Here is a 24,208-nt window from a genome sequence, read left to right as displayed (position 1 = left end):
TTTCTACCGGACAGAAATGTGCCATGTTGGATGCTTCTCTGTCCATTGTAAAAGACTAATAAAAATAAAAAAGTTCCTGCGCTCCTTTTGGATCCAATTTCACCAGGGATTGGAGTTACCAATGCATAAGTAGATTAAAAAACTTTTATTCCATATCCAAGAGCAACGCGTTTCATCGCATATAGCGACTTTATCAAGCACAGTACTAAAAGCACACACACATATAACATATATATAATAATCATATCTCCTTGTATCAATTACCTTATTGCTCCTCCTTCCTCCTAACAGGCATGTCGGTCCGCTGTTGTGCCAGCGCCCTAATCCGGGTCGCTCACGTGACTTGTCACGTGTGTTGACGTCGCGCGATGACGTCATTACGCTCGCGGCGCTCCGTTACAGCCGGTGGAACGCATAGGATGAATATTCTCCCTGCGCCCTTTCTCATATATCTACCCAGTATATTTGTAATAGCGTGATGACGTCATCACGCTCCATCATACCCAGTTACGGTGGGTGGAACGCTCCAGGGGAGCGCTTTAACTCCCTCCTTGCCTAACGCTATACTATTTTGAAGGAGGATCCTTTTCTAGCATAAACATTATCTGACAACCCCCGATGCGTTTTTAGAAAGAATAGAACCCTAAAAAATCTATTGGCTCCTTCGTGTCCGAGAAGAGAGGGGAATAATAAGAAAGACAAAAGTAAACTACAGAAAAGTAAGATTGGGGAAGGAGGTGTGCATAAATGTAAAGAGAAAAAGTGCAAATGTTGTCATAATATTGAAAATGGTAGACAGGAGGTGGAATTAGCAAGTGGGGAAAAGATTAAGATAGGATAACATATGACCTGTAATGTAAAATTGGTAGTATACATGTTAGAGTGCCCCTGTGGTATGAGGTACGTGGGCAGGACCATTAATACTCTGAGGGAAAGGGTTAATAAACATCGAAGTAATATCAATAAGGGATACACCAAGCATTGTGTATCCCGCCATTTTTCCCTGCACCATAATAAAGTAAGTGAAGGACTTAGAGTCACACCCTTGGAGTTCATTTATGAAACTTCAGTGCAACGTCTACGAGAAAAAGAGATGTACTGGATTTTCAGAATGAATACTCTCACCCCGAATGGCTTGAATGAAGTACTTGAGAAACTATGAGTATAGATTACGACATCAGTATAAATTATAAATTATTTATTAAACTACATCAATATTTTTTTTAGTAGTATTGGTAATAGTATTAAATTAATGATAAAATGGAGGTAGAATGGAGTTTGTAACCAATAATTTTTTAAAACATATGCTTTTACACCATAATCCCGGTTATTTGGGGTGTTTGTTATTTTAATAGAGAATTATGTATCTATAGGATATCAATTGACTATAATTGGAAATAATAGTTTATTTCATATTCATTGTATGCATATTGTATAGCTGTATATTAGTATTAGCGTTGTAGTTTTTATTTTTTAGTATATATACATATTTTTATTTGTAATTTTAGATATATATGTATTTATATTTAATATTTATTATAGAACATAGATTTTAACAGTATTACAAAAAGGTAGAGATATATACTCAATGAGATTAGGATATAGTAGTAAAGGCAGTGGCTAAGGGCTATAGCACCTGTCTCTATATACATCTCTCTATGCATATGTTAATATTCCCATCATATATTAATGTGAACTGATAAATAAAGACAATAGGACTGATTTAATCAGCTACTCCCCTCCTGACACTCAGATAGCGTTAGGCAAGGAGGGAGTTAAAGCGCTCCCCTGGAGCGTTCCACCCACCGTAACTGGGTATGATGGAGCGTGATGACGTCATCACGCTATTACAAATATACTGGGTATAGGAGAAAGGGCGCAGGGAGAATATTCATCCTATGCGTTCCACCGGCTATAACGGAGCGCCGCGAGCGTAATGACGTCATCGCGCGACGTCAACACACGTGACAAGTCACGTGAGCGACCCAGATTAGGACGCTGGCACAACAACGGACCGACATGCCTGTTAGGAGGAAGGAGGAGCAATAAGGTAATTGATACAAGGAGATATGATTATATTATATATATATATATATATATATATATATATATATATATATATATATATATATATATAATATGTGTGTGTGCTTTTAATACTGTGCTTGATAAATTCGCTATATGCGATGAAACGCGTTGCACTTGGATATGGAATAAAGAAAGTTTTTTAATCTACTTATGCATTGGTAACTCCAATCCCTGGTGAAATTGGATCCAAAAGGAGCGCAGGAACTTTTTTATTTTTATTAGTCATTGCTTCAGTGGATCACACCTAGAGTGTGACACAGATTCCTGGCAGCTCTCCTGATATAGTCCGTCAGGATTTCGTGGATACGCAGGGAGACGATCGGCATTATGCATTAAGGCGATCCAGGACTTGGAGGTGTAGGTGGGGCTCAGGACCGGGCTCCACTATACACCGGGTGAGTCCATTGTTGTGTGATTTGTTGCCCATTTTGGGTTGCTTCCCATTGTTCGTGGCACGCTGTCCTGATACATATACATTGTAAAAGACTGACAGCGACGTAAACTACATGAGCTGGAGACCAAAGAGGTCTCTGTCTCATATTCTCTCCCTTACGTCGCCGTTCAGGTTCTGTCCTCACGTGTTCTTCTGCATGGAGGATGGAACCAGAACTGGAGAGGGAAAACGTAATGTGAAAGAAGTCTTAGCCATCATTTGGAGGTCAAAAAGAGAAGCAACCCTGGTGTACTAGTTGTGCTCAGAATGTGTTTCTACCAGCTTCCTGCAATCTGTTCAAAAACTGTCAACAGTTCGCAAAAGAAAAAAAAAAAAGTTTTCTTACCTCATCAGGCAGCTCCCCATAGACAATTTCAGAGGTAGACAGTAGTAAAATGGGAGAGAACGAGGGGATATCTTGCAGGAGCGTCAGAAAGGTAGCCCTCACAGTTTCACTGACAGCCTCCCACCAGTCGCCTATATGTGGCATGTAAACAATACTGGGTACTGTTCTCCGAGCTTCCCGGAATACCTGCCGAAAAACAGAATTACATCTTAACTGCAGATATCAAGCCGACATGTCAGTGAATGCTCACAGGAGGGGGGTGGGGTACAGATTTAGGCAAAGCTTAGTCACTGTAATACTGAAGGTACGTTCACACCTAGCAGAAATGCTGCAGAAAATCCGGAACTTGTTACAGTACAGACAATGTGGATGACCAGAGAAGGTCCGCTGCGCAGATTTTAAATGGGTGAACGGAGACGAAAAGTTCTGCAAGTTTCTAATAAACTTTGTGCTTCAATTCTTCACCTTTGCAAGATCTCTGCTTGCTATCAGTGTACGGGAATAGTCCAGTTTACATCAGAACAGATGTAATACCCCCGACAGCTACGTCCCCTACAACTGAACTTAGCTGTTGGCAACTACATTAGAAGTAGTTTGCCAACAGATAAAAAGCGGCTGCGGGCTGGGGAGGGAATAAAACAACCAATTAAAGGGGTTGTCTCGTGAAATCAAGTGGGGGTACACACTTCTGTATGGCCATATTAATGCACTTTGTAATATACATCGTGCATTAAATATGAGCCATACAGAAGTTATTCACTTACCTGTTCCGTTGCTGGCGTCCCCGTCGCCATGGATCCGTCTAAATTCGCTGTCTTCTGGCGTTTTTAGACGCGCTTGCGCAGTCCGGTCTTCTCCCTGGTGAATGGGGCCGCTCGTGCCGGAGAGCTGGTCCTCGTAGCTCCGCCCCGTCACGTGTGCCGATTCCAGTCGATCAGGGGGCTGGAATCGGCAATGGACCGCACAGAGCCCACGGTGCACCATGGGAGAAGACCCGCGGTGCATCGTGGGTGAAGATCCCGGCGGCCATCTTGGTAAAGGAAGAAAGAAGTCGCCGCAGCGCGGGGATTCGGGTAAGTAATAAACTTTTTTTTTTTTAACCCATCCCTGGGGTTTGTCTCGCGCCGAACGGGGGGCCTATTGAATAAAAAAAAACCCGTTTCGGCGTGAGACAACCCCTTTAAGGCCTTGTTTAGACTGTAGCGTTAGGCTGCCTGTAGACCGCAGGGTCGGACCCGGCTGCGAGAATTCTCCCGACCCGAGCGTCTGCAGATAGCAGCGTGACACTCACCCGCTCCCGCAGCCCCGGCTCTTTTATGTGCCGGCTGCCAGCACATGCGCAGAGCGGAGCCGGCGGCTGGTGAGTGACGTTTCTGTGCGGGGCTCGCAGAGAGATAGAGCATGCTACAATTTGTTTGCCGCGCGAGATTTCGTGAGGCCGTCTGCATAGGATTGCGTTTGCTAACGCAATCCTATGGTAGCTTCCAGGGGCGGAAATTCCGCGGTAAACGGTAAATGACCGTGTAAACGAACAGCTTGGAAACGAGACCATGACGTTGCGCAGCGCATGACCAGTGGATGTCAAATATGTAGGCTGCAATTTCCAAATCACTCATCCCCAGAGAGTGAAATGGGGAAAAACACGAGATTTGGAAGGGATGCAGTAACCCCCATTGCTCCCATGTATGCAGCCGTAACCATTGGTGTAACATCTGCAGCCAATGAGGAGCTTGCCAAAAAGACACTGCACTTTAATCAGCTGGCAGAAGATCCTGATGCAGTATGGATCCACTAATACCACATTTACACGGGACGACTATCAGCTGAACGAGCGGGCGGCGTCACCACAAGTTGTAGACCAGCAGATCATCGCTCACTTCTCGCTCAGCGCTTCACACTGAGCGGGGAGCGTTTAGACGCAGAAGCGAGCGAACCGGCAATGATCTTCATGGTGCTTCAAACTGAGCGACAAACGAATAATATCCGAATAGTAACCAACGGCCTCACGTTTAGACGTAACGATTATCACGCACTTTCGTTCAGTTGAAGGAATTTTTGCACGACCATTGTTACGGGTGAATAAGCCATTACAGAGGGTGGAAAAACAGAGTTAATTCCAGCCTTGACAGAAGTTTTCTAGGATTAGGAAAATATGGCTATTTTCCTTAGAAATAAAAACAAAACAAGCGCCACACCTGACCACAGTTTATATCTGGTATTGCAGCTCAGCTTTGTGGAAGTGAGTGGGGTTGAGTTGCAATACCACATAGAACTCATGAATTGGTATGGAGCAGTTTTTGGAAGAGAGAGGGGGGTCATGTTTTTCTAATCTTTGACCAACCCTTTAACTAAAACTTTATGGCTCATCTGCGCAAAAAATAAATAAATAAAAAGACAATTATATTAGATTTTTGTTTTGCCAACAACCAATCGCAGCCATCACATTGGCTCGCTGAGCGCTGCTTAGCCAATCAGAGATGTCACTTCCTGAAGGTGCAATTTATGAATCCTGTAAAAAGGAAGTGATCTTCTGTGGGCGGCCGAGAACTGCAGGAAGCGCCTCGGAGCTGCAGAGAGCAGCGGCTATGTACAGTACAATTTTGCTGCCCTATGCAGGGTCACGGCTGTAAGACGCCGTGGGAACCCTGCCACGTTCCACGCTTACGGCCCTGTGGACCCGGCCTAAGCCATATGTCACAATAAAAATCTGTAGCGATTCCATCAAATTCATTGTGAAATCTGCATTCAGACATTTCTTGAGGTGGAATCTGTCTGAAAGTCTTTAAGATTTTTCTATTTGCCTGCGCAAATCTGCCTTGTGGATCCATTGCAGCAACAAATAATCCACCACACCCGGGGATTTCAGAGGCAGATTTTGATCAGCAGTGACAGGGCAGCCATGCTGGTGGGAACCACATCAAAGCCCCCGAAGGGCTGCAATGCCGATATATCTACAGCAGGGAATACGTTAACCCCTGTACGAAGCCCCCACTCCCTATTTTTCTCTGGTTTCTCCTCTCCACTTTCAAAAACTTGTGGTTTTTTTTTTATATTCTAAAAAAGAAAGGATGAGAACTTTATTTTACACTTTTTTTTTCAGTTTCGATCCCGCTCCATACCAACTGACACTGAAGGACGTACATGCAGGCCCCTTTGGGGCAAGGAGTCAAAAGAGGTTGCAACACTGCGCAGGTTATTACACTGCGCAGGTTATTACACTGCGCAGGTTATTACACTGCGCAGGTTATTACACTGCGCAACACATTTTTTTAAAATGTTAATAACCAAAAGTAATTGATATTTCTGTAAAATTAAAACTTGCTGATTGCACTGGTAAAACTAAATTATAGCCGCACGTCTCATTTTCAAGTTATTTAACCCGTTAGTGACCAAGCTCTTTTTTTTTTAAATTGTAACTCGTTTATCTATCCATCGACGTCGCTGTATGAGGACTTGCTTTTGCAGGGTGAGTTGTATTTTTCAATACTACTATTTAGTGTAACATACAATGCGCTGAAAAACTTTTGTGGAGTAAAATGAAAGAAAAAAAATTCCGCCTTCTTTCGTTGTGTCATTCTTCTACAGCGCACAGACTGCAACAAAAATGACATGATAACTTTATTCTATGGGTCGGTACGATTTTTTTTTTCTGCCATCTTCTGCACGCAATACCTTTTTTATTTTTCCGTCCACATAGTTGTGTGAGGGCTCATTTCTTGCGGGACGTCCTGTACTTTGCGTTAGTACAATGTTAGAATATATACGACTTTTTGATTGCTTTTTTTTGCATTTCATCTTGGGGACAGAATGACCATAAAAGCGCATTTCTGGCGTTCTTAATTTTTTTTCCAAACGGCGTTCACCGTCCCGGGTAAATAATGCATTACTTTGATAGATCGGACTTTTACGGACACAGCGATACCAAATATGTATTTTTGCTTTAGGATTTTTTTTTTATTTACTCTAACCAATGATCTGTAAATACACAGTTCATTAATTACAGCTTACTGGTGGATGATCCGCAGTGTTTACGCCACGTGGAAACATACCCTATATGTTGCATAAACCTACCCTTATAGTGTTTAGTCAGCGTGGTGTGTAGCCTTGATTGCAAAATAGTTGCGCAATCACTTCTGTTATTTTTTATTAAGCAAGGTTAATGGCGAGACGACTGGATTAATTGTATCAGCATATTTTCAAAAAATACAATACAACAGCAATTAGATTACATTATTAACCATTATTGGAAAACGTTAAGTGGCAAAAAAAAAAAAAAAAAAAAAAAAACGATATATTTGAATTCAGCGCACTAAAGTTACGGTAAGCCGCCTATCTGCTTACCTGTTACACAAATTGTGTTGCACAGTGTATTAGAGCTGGCCATACACATCCCCACAGCATCATAAACTACGTTATGGTACTGTTAGGGGATGTGACAGGGAGCCGGTTGATGGATTTATTATGCTCCTTCACTCCCATGATGCAGCGGTGTCCCCCACTGAAGTCGATGTGTGGTGCGAAGACCCGAATCTTTTTAGAGTTGCGTGCACAGACTCTCCTATAGACTTGTACGGGAGAGCTTGTGTATGTCACTTGGCTCCCAGTCATGTTCCCTAACAGCACCATAATTTAGTTTATAATGCTGTGGGGATAAAACAAAAACTTGAAACAGCGCTCCGTAGTTTAAAACTTCAATACCAGAAAAAAAGGAGGTGATAGATTAACTCACCTGGTGCCAGGTGGGACCCACCGGCACCTAACATCCAAGATCACATATAACAGTAACATGATCTACAATCCAGTAGTATACCGGAGAGCCAGCTCGAATCAGTTGAGACTTCATCAGCCAGGAGTCTTCACATAGCCAGGAATAAGGGAAGGAAAAAAAAGGATTCAGTGCTCACAGGGTATATAGTCCAATACAGGAATGGTATATTATACCAATTTTTATTGCAACGCGTTACGGCTGGAGCCTTTATCAAGCGTTCCTGTATTGGACTATATACCCCGGATCCCAGTGAGCGCTGAATCCTTTTTTTTCCTTCCCCAATTCAGTGCTGTGGGGATGTGACAGGTTCCCTTTAGGGGTTGGCTCAATCTGAAAATTCTGGCAGACTGGATGATGAAGCATATAGGGGCTTCGAGTTTCACTCCTGGGGCAGCAGCTGTTACTTAAAATTGGAATATGTAGTGACGAAAAGGTGTGTGTAGCACCAGACTAAGAGCATAATAAAGCCTGAGTGGCTTTCTACTAACCTGTGCACAGGACTCCTCAGGAGTTTTAGCGCTGACTGAGTAAAGTGCTGGTAGGTCCAATCGATGCACAGAGAACTTTTCAAGAATGTGCAACACAGCAGGAGCAAGGTGCGAGGTCTGACCTGAGCCAAGCTCCCCACAGAGGAGAAACCTGGGCCGGTACGAGGTCGGCTGGTGGCAAGCTGAACTGGAAAGACAAGACGGGCTATGTTAGTCAATGCAAAGGAAACTGCAGTCAGGTTATGTGACCCTCCACCTGGAAGGGGCAGGGGATTAGATACAGAACATGGACTGGACTGATCATGAGCTGCAGCACCAGACCGAGACAACCGATGGAAGCAGTATTTCAGGTCTCGTAGCTTTATCACCTGGCAGCCCAGAGGTGGGGACTAAGGACAGAGTGACCAATGTGCTTCCCACAGACTGAACCAATAAAGCACCAGGATCTTAACTACTGCCGATGCTGGACTTGTCCATCTGCATTTCCTGAGACCGACGAATGGTCTCCGCACGGCTACAACATATTCTTCCAGCTTATCATGAATGCTGCGGTCCAGTATGGACGGGTCTGCTTCCATGTTGTATACATCAGCAAAACCAGACATAGCCTGGGGCAAACAGCCTTGGTTCTACAGCGTACATATTACGGAAAAAATTACATGATAACTAATCTGCGGGACAGCACGATGACGACGATGGCAAATTTATATAGTTTTACTTTTGCTGTCCTACTTGCAAAACACAAAATATCTTTGGAAAAGATTTGCGATTTTTTGATTGCTCATAGGAGTATGATGCAATACCACAGTATTACATTATACAAGCACTTCTTCATGGCAGCCCTGGGAGCCTTCAGATGGCCCCTTAATGCCATGGCAAACAAACAGCGACCTGCGATTACATTGTGGGGAAACTATTTGAGACCCCCGAACAACGAACGGGGCATTGAGATGGTTAAAAGCCGTGATCAGGCTCCATATAAATCCCCCACACCCATCATGAGAATGGGGGTCCTGAGCATCTGCGAATAGAGCAGCGTGCGCTACAGCTCCATTCATTTTCAATGGGACTTCCAGAGACAGCCATACGATTTGTAGTCTGCTTTCTCTAGCAGTCCCACTAAAATAAATGGCACTGTGCACACATGGCCACCGCTCCCCATTCATTTGGGGATGCTCAAAACTTCTATTCTTGTAATCAGTGGGGGTCCTAGCAGTCAAATCCCCACTTCCCAGGTAGTTATCGCCTATCCCATGTATAGGGAGGGGATAACCATCACTGGCACATATATATAGGGTACCCATTTCCAGTCCATACATGCCAGCCCTTGTGTACCCTCCCTGTCCCAGCCACTCACGTTGTAAAGTGGAGGAAGGGCTTGTGGGGAGCAGCTGGCTGTTTCTTTGGTGATCCTGAGACAGAACTCACATCAAATATGGACAACGGGTTCTCGTCCTCGCTGTCTTCAAGGAGGAGGCTTGCATCGTCTGAAGATGAGAAAACACAAGTGTGTTAGGACCACAAATCTTTGTGTGTGTACACATGTATATCTAGCCATCTTAGAAGTGAAATGATCAACGGGCACAAGATCATCATTACCGTCCTTCTTGGGGTCTCTGCTAAACTCAGCGTGAGGGAACACTTTGTGCAGGGCGCAGAGTATGTCTGAGAACGTCCTCTGGAGCAACGGCCTTATGACGAGCGAGAGAGCGTGCCCGGGAGACATCACAGCACGTTGAGAAGCAGGCACAATGTTTATCATTGCATGGTAGAAATCGTGGGCACCAAGAACAACTGAAGAAACATCCAGCTGTAGCTTCTGACTGCTGGCATAGATCTGGGGGTAGCGCCGGCGAAGGGCAATCAAGGCAGCCTCAGTGCAAAGTGCTTTAATGTCAGCTCCACAGTAGCCTGGAGGGGCAAGAATAAAGAATTTGTTAGACAGCACAAGCTATGAAGTCCACAGCTCTAATTATCATCACCCATGTATATACGCAGAAGTAGTCTTCGTGAACAGGACCGCCACTCCATCCTGTAGATAGCCGCAGATGGAGGTGCGTGGGATGTGACCGGTCCATCAGTGCTTCCCATTGAGGTGCAGTGTGCCAGTTTCCTTCCTGAATGCAGATCTGGTCAGGCAGGAAACCGGCGCAGGCACAGAGCGGGAGGCGCTGATGGATGGGGTCGCATCATGTGGTACTATCCAGTATAGGTGTCTTTACATGGCGTAATTTGTGTCCGACTAATTGTCAAAGCAACGATTTTGGGTGATTGGCTTTTTTTTTCTTTTTTTTTAAACAAGCGGCCACTGATAGGGAACTTGCAGTTGTTTGGTTTTTAAGCTCCGTAAACCTGTGCAATAAGGCAATCGTCCAATAATGAATGACTGCCTGCTTACTGTGAATGGAGGGGAGCGATCGGAAGAGATCTCAAACTCCTTCAAACCTCTATTCTGTGAATGACTATTGCTCGTGTGAAAGCACAGGAGCGATGAGTCTGATTGACAGCTGTCGGGCGCCGGACAATCGTCCTCGTAAAGGTACTGCGGCCATATTAGAGTCTGGAGACCTCAGGGTGAGTGCTTCAATCCTGCCTTTGCTGTGGAATGGCACACTGCCCCCTGCTGGTGTGGTGGTCTGGGGGGGCCATCGCATACAATAGTCAGTCACCCCTAGTGGTGGTAGGAAGGACAATGACAGCTCAGTGATATGTTCAGGACATCCTGCAGCCATGTGTTCCTCTCATAGCGGCTTCCAAGAGGCAGCAGGATAATGCTGGGCCACACACACAAGGGTCACAGGAATGTCTCCACAACATTGTCACTTCTGCGGCTGCCCGGTCACCAGATTTATCACCAATAGAACATGAAGTTGGCATCTCACATATTTCCATACAAAAGCCTACGAGAGTACGTGATCTAGAGGCTCAGTTACAGCAAATGTGGACTGATACGCCGCAGGATACCAAATGGAATCTGTATGCCACCATGCCCGTCTGTATCACACATTGTATCCGAGCTAGAGGTGGTACAACAGGGTATTAGAGCCCCCATCACCTCTTGTATCCAAACTAGAGGCGGTACAACAGGGTATTAGAGCCCCCATGCCCGCTCCTATCACCTCTTGTATCCAAACTAGAGGCGGTACAACAGGGTACTAGAGCCACCATGCTTGTCTGTATCACATCATCTTGTATCCAAGCTAGAGGCAGTACAACAGGGTACTAGAGCCTCCGTGTCTGCCTGCATTACATTTTGTATCCAAGCTAGAGGTGATACAACAGGGTACTAGAGCCTCAATGCCCACCGTATAACATCTTGTATCCAAGCTAGAGGTGATACAACAGGGTACTAGAGCCTCCATGCCCACCGTATAACATCTTGTATCCAAGCTAAAGGGGGTACAACAGGGTACTAGAGCCTCCATGCCCACCGTATCACGTCTTGTATCCAAGCTAGAGGTGATACAACAGGGTACTAGAGCCTCCATGCCCACCGTATCACATCTTGTATCCAAGCTAGAGGCAGTACAACAGGGTACTAGAGCCTCCGTGTCTGCCTGTATTACATCTTGTATCCAAGCTAGAGGTGATACAACAGGGTACTAGAGCCTCCATGCCCACCGTATCACATCTTGTATCCAAGCTAGAGGCGACACAACAGGGTACTAGAGCCTCCATGCCCACCGTATCACATCTTGTATCCAAGCTAGAGGCGGTACAACATGGTACTAGAGCACAGGTGTCAAACACAAGGCCCGCGGGCCGAATCCGGCCCGCCGCCTCATTTTCTGTGGCCCGCCGGCTGTGCAGTAAGTTCCCTCACTCCTCCGTGCTGCTGTCAGTATGCGACCTTCTCTCGGCTTGTACTGTCTAGTGCAGACAGTAATAGAGGAGTGCCGATAGCAGACTGACAACGGCCGCGGAGGAGGGAAGAAGACTGCAGAGAGCATGATCTCTGGAGGGACGAAAGCAACGCTGAGGAGGAGCAGCTGCAGGGTGAGATCCTTGTGTGTATCTGTCTGTATGTGTATGTGTATGTATGTGTGTATGCGCAGAATGGTGTGTGTCTGTGCGTGTGTATGCGCAGAATGGAGTGCGTGTGTATGCGCAGAATGGAGTGCGTGTGTATGCGCAGAATGGAGTGCGTGTGTATGCGCAGAATGGAGTGCGTGTGTATGCGCAGAATGGAGTGCATGTGTAATGCGCAGAATGGTGTGCGTGTGTAATGCGCAGAATGATGTGCGTGTGTAATGCGCAGAATGGAGTGCGTGTGTAATGCGCAGAATGGAGCGCGTGTGTAATGCGCAGAATGGAGCGCGTGTGTAATGCGCAGAATGGAGCGCGTGTGTAATGCGCAGAATGGAGCGCTTGTGTAATGCGCAGAATGGAGTGCGTGTGTAATGCGCAGAATGGTGTGCGTCATTGGTCACTATGGGCACCTTATTACCAATCGGGCCACTGTGGGGTTCACTTTTACTGTCTTACAATTAGAATCGGCCCTTTGAAGGCAACCATAAGGCTGATGGTGTGCGTGTGTAATGTGCAGAATGGAGTGCGTGTGTAATGCGCAGAATGGAGTGCGTGTGTAATGCGCAGAATGGAGTGCGTGTGTAATGCGCAGAATGGAGTGCGCGTGAAATGCGCAGAATGGAGTGCGCGTGTAATGCGCAGAATTGAGTGCGTGTGTATGCGCAGAATGGAGTGCGTGTGTATGCGCAGAATGGAGTGCGTGTGTATGCGCAGAATGGAGCGCGTGTGTAATGCGCAGAATGGAGCGCGTGTGTAATGCGCAGAATGCAGTGCGTGTGTAATGCGCAGAATGGAGTGCGTGTGTAATGCGCAGAATGGAGTGCGTGTGTAATGCGCAGAATGGAGTGCGTGTGTAATGCGCAGAATGGAGTGCGTGTGTAATGCGCAGAATGGAGTGCGTGTGTATGCGCAGAATGGAGTGCGTGTGTATGCGCAGAATGGAGTGCGTGTGTATGCGCAGAATGGAGCGCGTGTGTAATGCGCAGAATGGAGCGCGTGTGTAATGCGCAGAATGGAGTGCGTGTGTAATGCGCAGAATGCAGTGCGTGTGTAATGCGCAGAATGCAGTGCGTGTGTAATGCGCAGAATGGAGTGCGTGTGTAATGCGCAGAATGGAGTGCGTGTGTAATGCGCAGAATGGAGTGCGTGTGTAATGCGCAGAATGGAGCGCGTGTGTAATGCGCAGAATGGTGTGCGTCATTGGTCACTATGGGGGACCTTATTACCAATCGGGCCACTGTGGGGTTCACTTTTACTGTCTTACAATTAGAATCGGCCCTTTGAAGGCAACTATAAGGCTGATGTGGCCCTCGGTGAAAATGAGTTTGACACCCCTGTACTAGAGCCTCCATGCCCATCCGTATCACATCTTGTATCCAAGCTAGTGGTGATACAACAGGGTACTAGAGCCTCCATGCCCACTGTATCACATCTTGTATCCAAGCTAGAGGTGATACAACAGGGTACTAGAGCCTCCATGCCCACCGTATCACATCTTGTATCCAAGCTAGAGGCGGTACAACATGGTACTAGAGCCTCCATGCCCACCGTATCACATCTTGTATCCAAGCTAGAGGCGATACAACATGGTACTAGAGCCTCCATGCCCGCATATCACATCTTATATCGTTACAATCACACAGAGAAAGTTTCCATCCATCCCGACAACTTCTAGGGGAGGGATGTTAGCGACAATGACCTTGTACTTTAGATAAAAGGCGGCCAACGCCATTAATTAAAAACCTACCACTTTGCGCCTACAGATCCTATTCAGATCGGAGTCTCTCCATGGTAACAGACTACAAACAAACCCCATGTAGTCTGAACTTGAAGTAACAGTACTTTTCATGTATCCACTACTACCTGTGTATATAACATGAGTAGGTTACCAGATGTAAAAACGTAAGAAGCATCACTGCAAAAGTCATAACCGGACTTCTAATCGCAGCATGTTACCATGGAGACACATATGTCTGCAGCTCCTCTGCAGACCTAAAACAGATTTTCAATTAAGACTACCTGCAAAGATTGTTTAGTTTGTATCTTAAATGCATTGGTGCTGTTTTCTGCAAGTCGTGGCTCGGATGCATCATGTGGCTTTCGAGTTGTTGCCCGTAGCAAATACTCTACTTCTAGTGGTGCCAAAGGCGGTCACATCTCTCGACCTGCGCAGCCATATTGGAAAAAAGCTCACAAAAAACTATGGTGACCTCTAAATCAGAGCCATACAACTCTATGGTTGTGCTTGTGAACACGGGCTTCAAATAGTGCCTTTGATGTTAATATACAAGTAAATGCGACCAGTTTTCACTAGTATGGGTCTGCAAGCCAGGACCCCCACTGATCGCTAGAACAAAAAAAAGCCAACTCAACCCCCTTTCTGAAGGCCATCAAACTTGTAAATGCTGGCGGCGCACCCAACGCAGAGGTAGAAGTTATCAATACCTCCACAAAAAGCTATTCTCCTAAAATAAATGCTCCATAAACTCCCATGTGAACCTCGCCTCCAGCAACTCAAAAGTATTTGGCAAATCTCAGAAGTTGGATAATTGTGTGGTACACTAAATCCCTTATTAATAAAGGAAATAAAAAACGGCATAAAATGAAGCGGTGGGTGGCCGCCTCAGTTATTAGAATGGCATACGTACAACACAGACGCATAAACCTCCTCCCTGCGCCTGGACAGAAACCAAAGGCAATGCCAAGTACTTAAAGGGGTAACATTGCCTCATAGGTTACAGGTGGAGCAGGATGCAACTTTCTAGCATGCACCCTTCTCTTACGAGATCATATAGGGTACATAAGGGTAATGTAATACTGCTATATACAGAATATCAGTACCTGCTGCCCTGTACTTTATAACCCTTTCAGGACACACATACAGCTATATATGTCCTAACTGCACATAGCCTGTGGAGGGGGCTCAGGAGCCAAACCTGCTCCATACATGGCGGCTATCGCCCGTCTGACAGCAGACACCAGCCGCAATCACAGAGGACTCCGATCTCGACTGTTAACCCTTTAAATGCTGCTGTACGGCACTGCCACTAGGAGGCAGATCTGCAAAACTCTTCAACCCGAGAGAAGCATCCGCAGATGCAAAAAAGGGCACTAGATAAGATTTGGTGGTGGTGAGTAGAGAGGCCCGAGTGGCAGCCTTAAAGGGTGGATGCCCCGTTGCAAGCCCATTCTTTTCAATGGGTACTGTAAATCATATCCCGCAGCAAGCGATGCAAGTTTTTCCATTGAAAACAATAGGAAACACTTGCTGATGCTCCAGCATGGCTGAAAGCCACATCGGAGGATCGCAACTGTATTACATCTGGAGTTTTTGGACATAAAAATGCCTCGTATTCACGGGGACATCGCAAGTGTACAGCCTGAAATCGCGCTTGGCCATGTGAAGCCAGCATGAGTTGTATGAACAGTAATCCTGAAGGGAGGCTCCCTTCCCTTGTCATGGTAGACCTCCGTTACTGCTGATCTGATTTAGCGAGAAATGGTGGGACAGGGGAATGGAATGGAGTAGCAGGGTGGGCAACTTCTTGTAAAAAGATATGGGCCGCTGACTTAGAAGCCAGGGGGTGTTCAAGAAGAATGGACAGTGCAGACACCTGGCCCTTCAGGAAGTCCAATCCCAGGGTCCAGACCCTCCTGAAGAAAGGCATGATAGAAAACACAGAAGGAAAAAAAAATAAAATAAAGTTCTTCTTAGCCTTCATCATCGTCTGAATGACTGGTTCCACAAAGCCACAGGCTCTCAGGAGTGTCGGCTTCAACTGGCACACCATTAAAAGCATGGACAAATGTGGGTGGAAGAGGGGTCCATGTAAAAGTAAATCTTCTGAAAACGGGAAGATGCCATGGAGGCCAGTCTGGAGCAATGAGAATTACCGGGAGAGCTTCCGACTTGATCTTCTTGTGAAATCGATGATTGTAAGGAAACGGACGAGAACTGGAAGATGGTTCAGGGTATTACAAGGGCATCCACTGCTCGAGCTTGGGGATCCCGATACCTGGTCACAACATTTGTGGTGGAGTCTGGACGCCATCAGATCGATGTCTGGGTGGCCCCATTTTTTTTTTTTTAAAAAAGGGGTTGGAACACTTGGGGATGTAACTCCCATTCTCCCAGGTCGACTGTCTTCAGAAAAATAGCTATCCAATGGTCCATGCCTGGAATGTGGACCTTCAGGAGTGCTGGAAGATGCTCTGTGGCCAATGGCAGAAAGTTGTGCCCTAGGTGGATCTGTAAAGAGTCCAGACACCAGAGAAGGGAGTGCTGAAGTTGGCAGCGCAGGCAGGAATGTCAAATAGAGAAAGGTCGCTGATTTCTCCCACTGAGAGAGAATGGCCCACTGGGGAGGTCAGGCATGAAACTGGCCAAATGTATTCGCCTCGAATGAGGAGACTATCAGCCCCAGAACTCTTGTGCAGTGATGTCATGGGAGATAGATTGCAAGCAGCCCAACAGCCATTTAAGGAGTTGCAAATTCTGCGGTGGGCGTAGGACCCGGGAAAATGCTTTGTCGAAGGAGAGGTCCAGAAAGTCTAAATGTTGCAAAAGAGAGAGAAGACTTGGGACGCTTGATGATCACCCCGAATTGGGACAGGAGTGTCCAGAGTGATGTGTCCAATTTGAGTTCTCAAATTGTCTGAGTCTTCACAAAGATACCGTTGAGATAGAGAATGGCTACTATCCCTTTGGAGTGGAGGAGAGCCATCACTGATGCCAGAAACTTTATGGTAGAAGCAAAGACAGGGCAAAGTGCTGAACCCACCCAAATTACGTTGGCTAGTGATTGCAGTTTTTCAACACATACGTCACTAAGGATGAGGTGTCCATCACCGGCAGGGTGGTGTTTTTCGATAAATTGTACACTGGGAGGGGTCCACTACTGATAAAGACAATCACTTTTTAATCAAGTCTTCTGGAAAGTGGCACACAATGTCCAAATGCTTTGGTTTGGTGGAGCTTTTGTCGGAAAGGTCCCATTTTTTGACCAACGCCTCTTGAAATTCTGCATGAGAGGGGAAGACCTTTGGAGAATGCTTGGGACGTCTGAAAGAAAAAGCTTCCACAGATGAACAGGGTGCCAGATCTTTTACCTGAAGGTTCTCTATGACACAGCCACTACTAGGCTACTGACCAGAAAGGAGAGCTTTGATGTCTGTTCCTCATCCAGGTCAGAATCAGAGAGAAAGATTTCAAAAGTTTGCCTTCAGAGTGACTTTTGTCTATGAGAGAGATCCCCGTTTCCAGAACTTGCCACAAGAGAAGTTGTGTATTTCCAGATAGGCTTTGAGGCGGTTGATGGATAGATCGGTCCAACCTGTCTATGATGGTGGTGGATGCTTTAGTGAGGTCCGATAGAGAGTGACCATTCCAGTTGAGCAGTCGATGAGGACTTGACAGGAACAATGCCTCAGACTGCCAGCATGGTAATTTGATACTGCAGCAAGAACACACAAAATACATGGCTCTGGCTGGGCCTTGTCTAGAGCCTTCAGCTCTGGAGTCTGAGATGATGCAAAAGGCCCTCGGACAGTAGTCAGTAGAGCTACTTGTAAATTGCCTACTGCTAGGGGCACTGTAGGAAGAGCAATAGAGAAAGGGAGCTAGCCAACAGGTAGAGGTTACCTGGACCAGAGCTGACCCTGAACTGCCTGTTGCTAGATGTGGTGAGGAGCATGTCAGAGACACTACTGGCCCTAGCAGCTTTCAGAGAAATGTGCAGGAAGGAAGAGGAAGGCCAGGCGGTGAGCTGAGTGAGAGAAGAGGCGGGAACCAATAAGTAGGCCGATACTAGGCACGCTGGAGAAGGATACGGGGAGAGGCAGAAGGACCTCCCCTTTCCAGAAACAGGCTGCAATTGTCCTGCGATAAGTGCTGCAGCTAGGCTGAAGCTGGGGCCTAAAGTAGTTTAGGAGGCTTGAAAAGCGATGTGGTGGTCCACAGTTTATATTTACAGTCCCCAAGTAGCAGTGCCATGAGCACACGTTGAAAAACAGCGCCGCCTGGTAGGACGGCCTAGGAGAAGATGTCCTACAGCTACCGAAGAAGTTGACCGCTGCAGCGTCCCCTGAGGAGAAAGGAGAGCAAGGAGCAAAAGATAGGGTTGGATACCAAGGGAATGTCCCCAAGGGGCTTCTGTCAGCATGGCTGGGGGAAAACAGTACAATAAAGAGGTGTCTATGGCGGGTGGGGAGTGGCAGTGCCAATGTTGGTGGTGATGGGACACTTATGCGGCGGAGAAAATACAAACCTTTCTGCGGGAAGTCAGGGGGCTGGAAGACTTCAGCAGTGCGTACACCTGTGATCACCTGCCTTTGGATAGGAAGGAAAGGAGTGCTGCGATAAGGGGCCAATATAGCTGTTGGGTCAGGGGCAAAAAGACATTGACAATACCACCTTGCCTTATGACGGTCGGGCCGACACCAGACTGGTTAGCTCCAGTCTATTTGCTGCCCTCAGTGAGGTAACAGGTAGAGTCCATTCCAAACTCTATTTCCAAATGCAGATAGATAACAGTTCAAGACCGGTAAATTGAATAGGTCTGCCTCCTAGGGACAGTAAGCTAAAACGGATTAGCTTGGTGCCTGCTGGTAAGAGCAGCTTTGTGCCCTCCTCCTAGTGGCAAGTGGAAGTAGCTATACCCCCGATCTGAATTCTGTTCCCCAATGCAACGGACAAGAAATGTAAATTTGGACAAAGTGTTAGCAGTAAAATACATGTTCTTGTTTGCTACTTACTAGTGGTTACACTGAAAAAAAAATAATCCGATTGTGGGAGTAAATTATTGCTGCCCCCCGTATTATGCATGCTTTAGAGCAGTCAGAAAGCTGAATTATTGTAGTCCTACAACTCACCAACACATTTTTCTGCTAGTTCCTCTAGGAACGCATCAGACAACTTGGGATTCCAGTCCCTGGTATGGATCTGTAAAATGTGCTTTCTTGCCTGCAAAACAAACACAACAGATGACATTTAGCTGCATCTTGTGGAAAGAGGCACATGTGAGGGCCTGCTCAGACCGAGTCATTGTGAAGTGAAAGTTTGTATTTTGTGGTCCCGTTTCTTAAATGTATATACTTAAAATTACAAAAATTCTTCTCCAAAATTTGTGATAAAAGCTTTGGCCCTTACAGATATATAGACGACCACCTGAGCTGAAGACAGGTTCTCTACAGTCATGAGTGCACAGGCTCATGGTATGCTCCTATGTAGCGTCTGCACTGTAAAGAGTGGTCTGGCATACGTGCTGCAGCTCCATTTAAAGGGCCACATCAGCAAAAACACATTTTTTCATCCCCGCCCCTCACCTGTTTTACACACACTAGACGTCTATGTACATTGCACTCACTTCCATGCAGTACAGTCTCCAGTCTGATACTTATCAGGCACCACTTTGATACTGAGATTTCTCTCTGCCCGTGGACAGGCAGCCTAAGAGAAAGCATTGCGGTATCCCGTGGAAGATCTCGGAGCCCGGGGAGCAGGGGCCGGCAGACGGATCTCTGCTGTCAGCCCTATAGGGACAGAGGTGGGCGCTCTCAATAGTAACGCTATTGAGAGCTTTCACTGCGTTCCCCACGGCCGGATTATCGCTGCAGGGAACGCAATGAAAACCCGCCCGTGGACAGGCAGCCTTAATATTCTGCACTATCAATCCTATGATACATCAGCACAGGATCACACACCATCTAGCTGTACCATCTCTGTCTGCTGGGTGGACATTGTAATTATCCTTATCTCCTTTATTCACGTAAATAAAGCTACAGACCATAATTACGCAGCTAGGAGGATGAGCTGTGATCTCCTTTATTATAACTGTGTGACAGGTACCTCTAATCAGTAGTAACTATAACAGAAGTGTCTGTGTCCCCCTCTAAATAGCTGGTGTAGTAGAGTTCATCACACAGAATTTATGCGGAGTTTAAAAAAAAAATGGACTTCTTGAGAGAACATAAAACCAATTTTCAGGAGATCAGAATGAGATCACATGGCCACATGAGAAGGACTCTAGGTTATTTCTTTCTAACTGAAACTTTCTGAATGCGGCAATATTAACCAAATTTATTTATACTGGGGTAAGATCGCTAGATAAAGCAAGGAAAAAAAATTGAGTGGCCCTTCAAGTAGGGAACACGGTACTCCCTGTCTTGTGACGAGTGGGAATCTCACCGATCACTTATCACCTGTCCTGTGGATAAGGGACAACGTTTCTGTCATAGCGTTTGGCCATATTAAAGAAAATCCTTAAACCGACACATAAGGCTGGGTTCTCACACGCGGCGCAAATCTTGCCGTTTGGCTGCAGCGAAAAACTGCGAGATTTCCGAGGGGAAATCTAAGTGCTGCGGGTTTTGAAGCAGCCTGTCCGCTCGCTTTTCTGTTGCGGATGGCGCTTCCCATAGAGGAGAGAGCGGCCGCAGCGGAATTTAAAAATAAAAAAACAGGACATGCTGCACCCGGCGAATCCGCAATGCCGGCTTCTCCCAACTTTGCCGCGATGGAGTCGCCGTCCTGTGTGGACGAGATTTCTCAGAAATCTCGTCCACATGGCTTGCTAACCCAGCTGCGGCAAATCCGCCCTGTGTGAACCCAGCCTTGACAAAGGGCAAGGCGAAACATGTATCAGGGGAACAGGTCTAAAGGGTTGGGACAGTTTTTTATGGTTATTAGTAGATTTCTACTCTTCTATGACGATTCGCTGCTATTGGTTTATAGGTCTGCAATGAACACTATATCTAGTTATGCATTGCTATGTATTTCCTAGTTGCTTGTCCACCGATGCCTTCTGCACACTTGCGCAGATATTGGCAATATCTCTATGCATCTCCACTGCACACTTTGCTGATGCATCGATCCATATCAGTAGAGGTCATTTGTTGTTTACATCGCAATTGCAAGTTATTCGATATTTTGTATAATTTGCAGACTTGTTTGCATCTGGGATTTGACGGTGTAGTCAGCAATTCCACTTATTAAACTAGTTGCTATACATTGCGCAATTTGTTCAGCACACTTTGGTTTGTGGTCCCCATCAGTCGGTTTCTGTATCATAGCTGCACCCCCACCCCAGCGATGGGCTGTAATCTGTGGGCAAACCTGGCAGTAGATTACATTTCCATGTTATGCTCCTTTTACACAGAGTGCTAAATCGTTCACAAGAGCCATCGAGTGAAAGACCAACAGAGTTTGCTCGTACGTCCTAATTATAAGGGCGGAGATTTTGTAGTGTGTCCATAAATCATTCAGCCATTCCCACTCCCTGTACCAGAGAATGTGAACGGCTTAACAATCGCTCTTCATATGCAAGAACGTGCAAAAACAATGATTTTTATGCATAAAATGGACGAGCAAACGAATTCTGGGACATCTCTCAGCGAATTGGACAAGTTAAAAATGCGACCCGATCATAGCTCGTTACCCTCGACAACTGTCTGGCGGCACATTTTAGCTTTGTGCATCAATGATGGATTTAGATGTTACAAGTGCAGGCTGGTTAATGGTGGTAGCAGTCCAATGCACTGTACACTTAAAGCGTCTGGGAATATTATATGTTGTATATGTGTGTTATCAATCCTGGAGCACAGAGTTATAGCATACTATGCCCACTGTCATCAGGAAGTCTTATCAATCAATGCCTATATGTACAGTTACAGAGTTCTGTTCTCCCTTCTTGTTGATTCTCACCTTCTGATCAGGTAAACTGAACAGAAATTCCTTGTCGAATCGACCAGGTCTCCTGAGTGCTGGATCTATAGAATCAAGTCTGTTTGTAGCACCAATAACTATTATCTCACCGCGATTGTCCAACCCATCCATGAGTGCAAGCAGGGTAGACACGATAGAGCTGTAAGAGAAAGAGGTCACATCATCCATGGTACCACGAGGGGTCACGAGACTACATACATATCCTGCGCATTATATGGCCGCCACATATTCCACTCTGCATACATTCAACACTGAAATTGCAACACCGAGAGGGAAAATTTGTGGAATTTTGGAAATCACCGGATCGATAGACATGTAAATGATATGCAAATGATGAAAAAGTGGAATATGCAAAACATCTCAATTTATTCAGTATCGTGTATCAGTGCCACGCACAGAAATACACGCACTTACAGGCCTTTGGCATGATATCAGTGAGGTTATTGGTGGTTGTCCGAGGAATGTTCTGCCATGCTGAATGCACTTGGGCACACAAATCATCAAGATGGCCTGCTGGCAGCTCCCTTTGCAATTGCCGACCAATGACGTCCCAGATGTGCTCGATGGAAGTCAAATCTGGAAATGCTGCAGGCCATGATAGGACATTTATTCCATGCCGGCTGCTCACAGCTGTAGGAGTAACAAGCGGCCTTGATGTTGTCATGTTGAAAAACAGATCCTGAGACACTTTGGAGAAATAGCCGTAGTACTGGTTCCACCATCAAAATCGCTTTAAGGCCCAATGTCCACAGGTAGATCGGATTCCGCATACGGGAGCCTGCAGCGGAATCTGACCCTGCCCGCGGCCAAGGACACTACTTACCCATCCGGGTCTTCTATTTTCTTCACTGCGAATGTGTGCAGATGTGCCGCCGTACATCCTTCTGGATGTTTCAATTTCAATGTTGAGGAGTGTATATGTGCACAGCGAACCCAAACGAGGCCATCACTAACAGAGGTTTGTCTACAGGAGGTCCTCTCCCAGGAAACCCTCCATAGTAAACTGAAGACACGTCTAACGCACAAGGCCAGACCCGGCCAGAACTTACCTGTGTATCTGATCCTGTCTACTGGAGCGTACCGGAGCCAGACCATCTATTTCATCAAAAAAGATGATGGATGGCCTCATCACGTATGCCTGGGGATGAAATCGGAGGTCAGTAGGAAGACAGAACTACACCTGACTAGTATGCAACAGTGGACTATGAGCAACGCAGAACCCACCCGGCAGGTATACTGACCGCACCGGGATCCAAGGTGGAAGACTTGGGTCAGTGCTTCACCCCAATACTGGAAGCCATTCACATCACCTCATCAATATTACAGAAAACCAAGTCACAGGCAGCCGTGTGTTCTCTGCACTCGTCGCTCCCACAAAGGAGAGTATTGCATTGGTGGAAGCAACGGTGATAACGCCACAAGGCGCTGGCAGCGCGGCATGTCGTGTTGTAAACATTAGGCTACAGCGCCTTTAAGACGTAATGAGAAGAGCCGGATTCTCGCTTGCCTGAGCAGACCAGCTGGTGAGGACGTTGCGCTCAGGAGGCCTATTTGGGCGCGTTTGCTTCTCGTTCAGCGTTTCACGTTCCTACGCACGAGCCGGCGATGATTATTACATTGGCTGAAACGGAACGACAAACGAGAAACCTCCTGATTCCCGTTGGCTCGCGTTTCAACCGATCGGTTATTACTCATTTTTGTTTGTTTAACAGATTTTGGGAGCACTATCATTCCGTATAAACACCCTGTATGGCAGGTGGTAAGGCACCGACATCTCCTGCAGGGGGAGATACAGAGATGGAACAAGGCCCCATTGCTGCATTGCACCGAGTTTATGTCACAGTAAGATGTAAGGAGCCTCCAGTGCAAACCTGGCATAAACTGGAGACTGAAGAGCGCAGCGGGCTTTAACATTATGTCTGGTAAAATGCCAGGGTACATAACAGAACCAATTAAACCCCGCTATAGTTACAGGGGTGGTCTGATATACGTTTATCTCTAAAAGTGTCCAAAGTTAGCGGGTCTGGGTCTCCCCGATGACGTATTCCTTACAGGTTGCAGTCAGTCTGTGCGTCCCATAAACCTGCCGCTGCAGCCAATGACAGCTTAGGCTGCGATGCCCCGTAAACCTGCCGCTGCAGCCAATGACAGCTTAGGCTGCGATGCCCCGTAAACCTGCCGCTGCAGCCAATGACAGCTTAGGCTGCGATGCCCCGTAAACCTGCCGCTGCAGCCAATGACAGCTTAGGCTGCGATGCCCCGTAAACCTGCAGCTACAGCCAATGACAGAGCTTAGGCTGCGATGCCCTGTAAACCTGCCGCTGCAGCCAATGAC

General features: G+C 46.4%; 1 protein-coding gene across 2 annotated transcripts in view; it reads right to left on the bottom strand.

The window, feature by feature from the left end:
* The window catches only part of ATAD2B (ATPase family AAA domain containing 2B), a 107,747-nt gene that overhangs the window by 37,164 nt on the left and 46,375 nt on the right, over positions 1-24,208 (bottom strand). For both annotated transcript variants that reach the window (XM_066596739.1, XM_066596748.1), the window contains exons 13-19: positions 22,923-23,011; positions 21,853-22,012; positions 19,023-19,113; positions 9,723-10,034; positions 9,481-9,610; positions 8,124-8,310; positions 2,868-3,053 (exon numbers count right to left, since the gene is read on the bottom strand). In XM_066596739.1, the coding sequence (XP_066452836.1) occupies positions 2,868-3,053; positions 8,124-8,310; positions 9,481-9,610; positions 9,723-10,034; positions 19,023-19,113; positions 21,853-22,012; positions 22,923-23,011 (1,155 nt within the window). The remainder of the gene's footprint in view (positions 1-2,867; positions 3,054-8,123; positions 8,311-9,480; positions 9,611-9,722; positions 10,035-19,022; positions 19,114-21,852; positions 22,013-22,922; positions 23,012-24,208) is intronic.

The sequence above is a fragment of the Eleutherodactylus coqui genome, chromosome 1, assembly GCF_035609145.1.
Source record: "Eleutherodactylus coqui strain aEleCoq1 chromosome 1, aEleCoq1.hap1, whole genome shotgun sequence".
NCBI classification, from domain to species: domain Eukaryota; kingdom Metazoa; phylum Chordata; class Amphibia; order Anura; family Eleutherodactylidae; genus Eleutherodactylus; species Eleutherodactylus coqui.
This window is presented reverse-complemented; position numbering and strand designations above follow the sequence as displayed.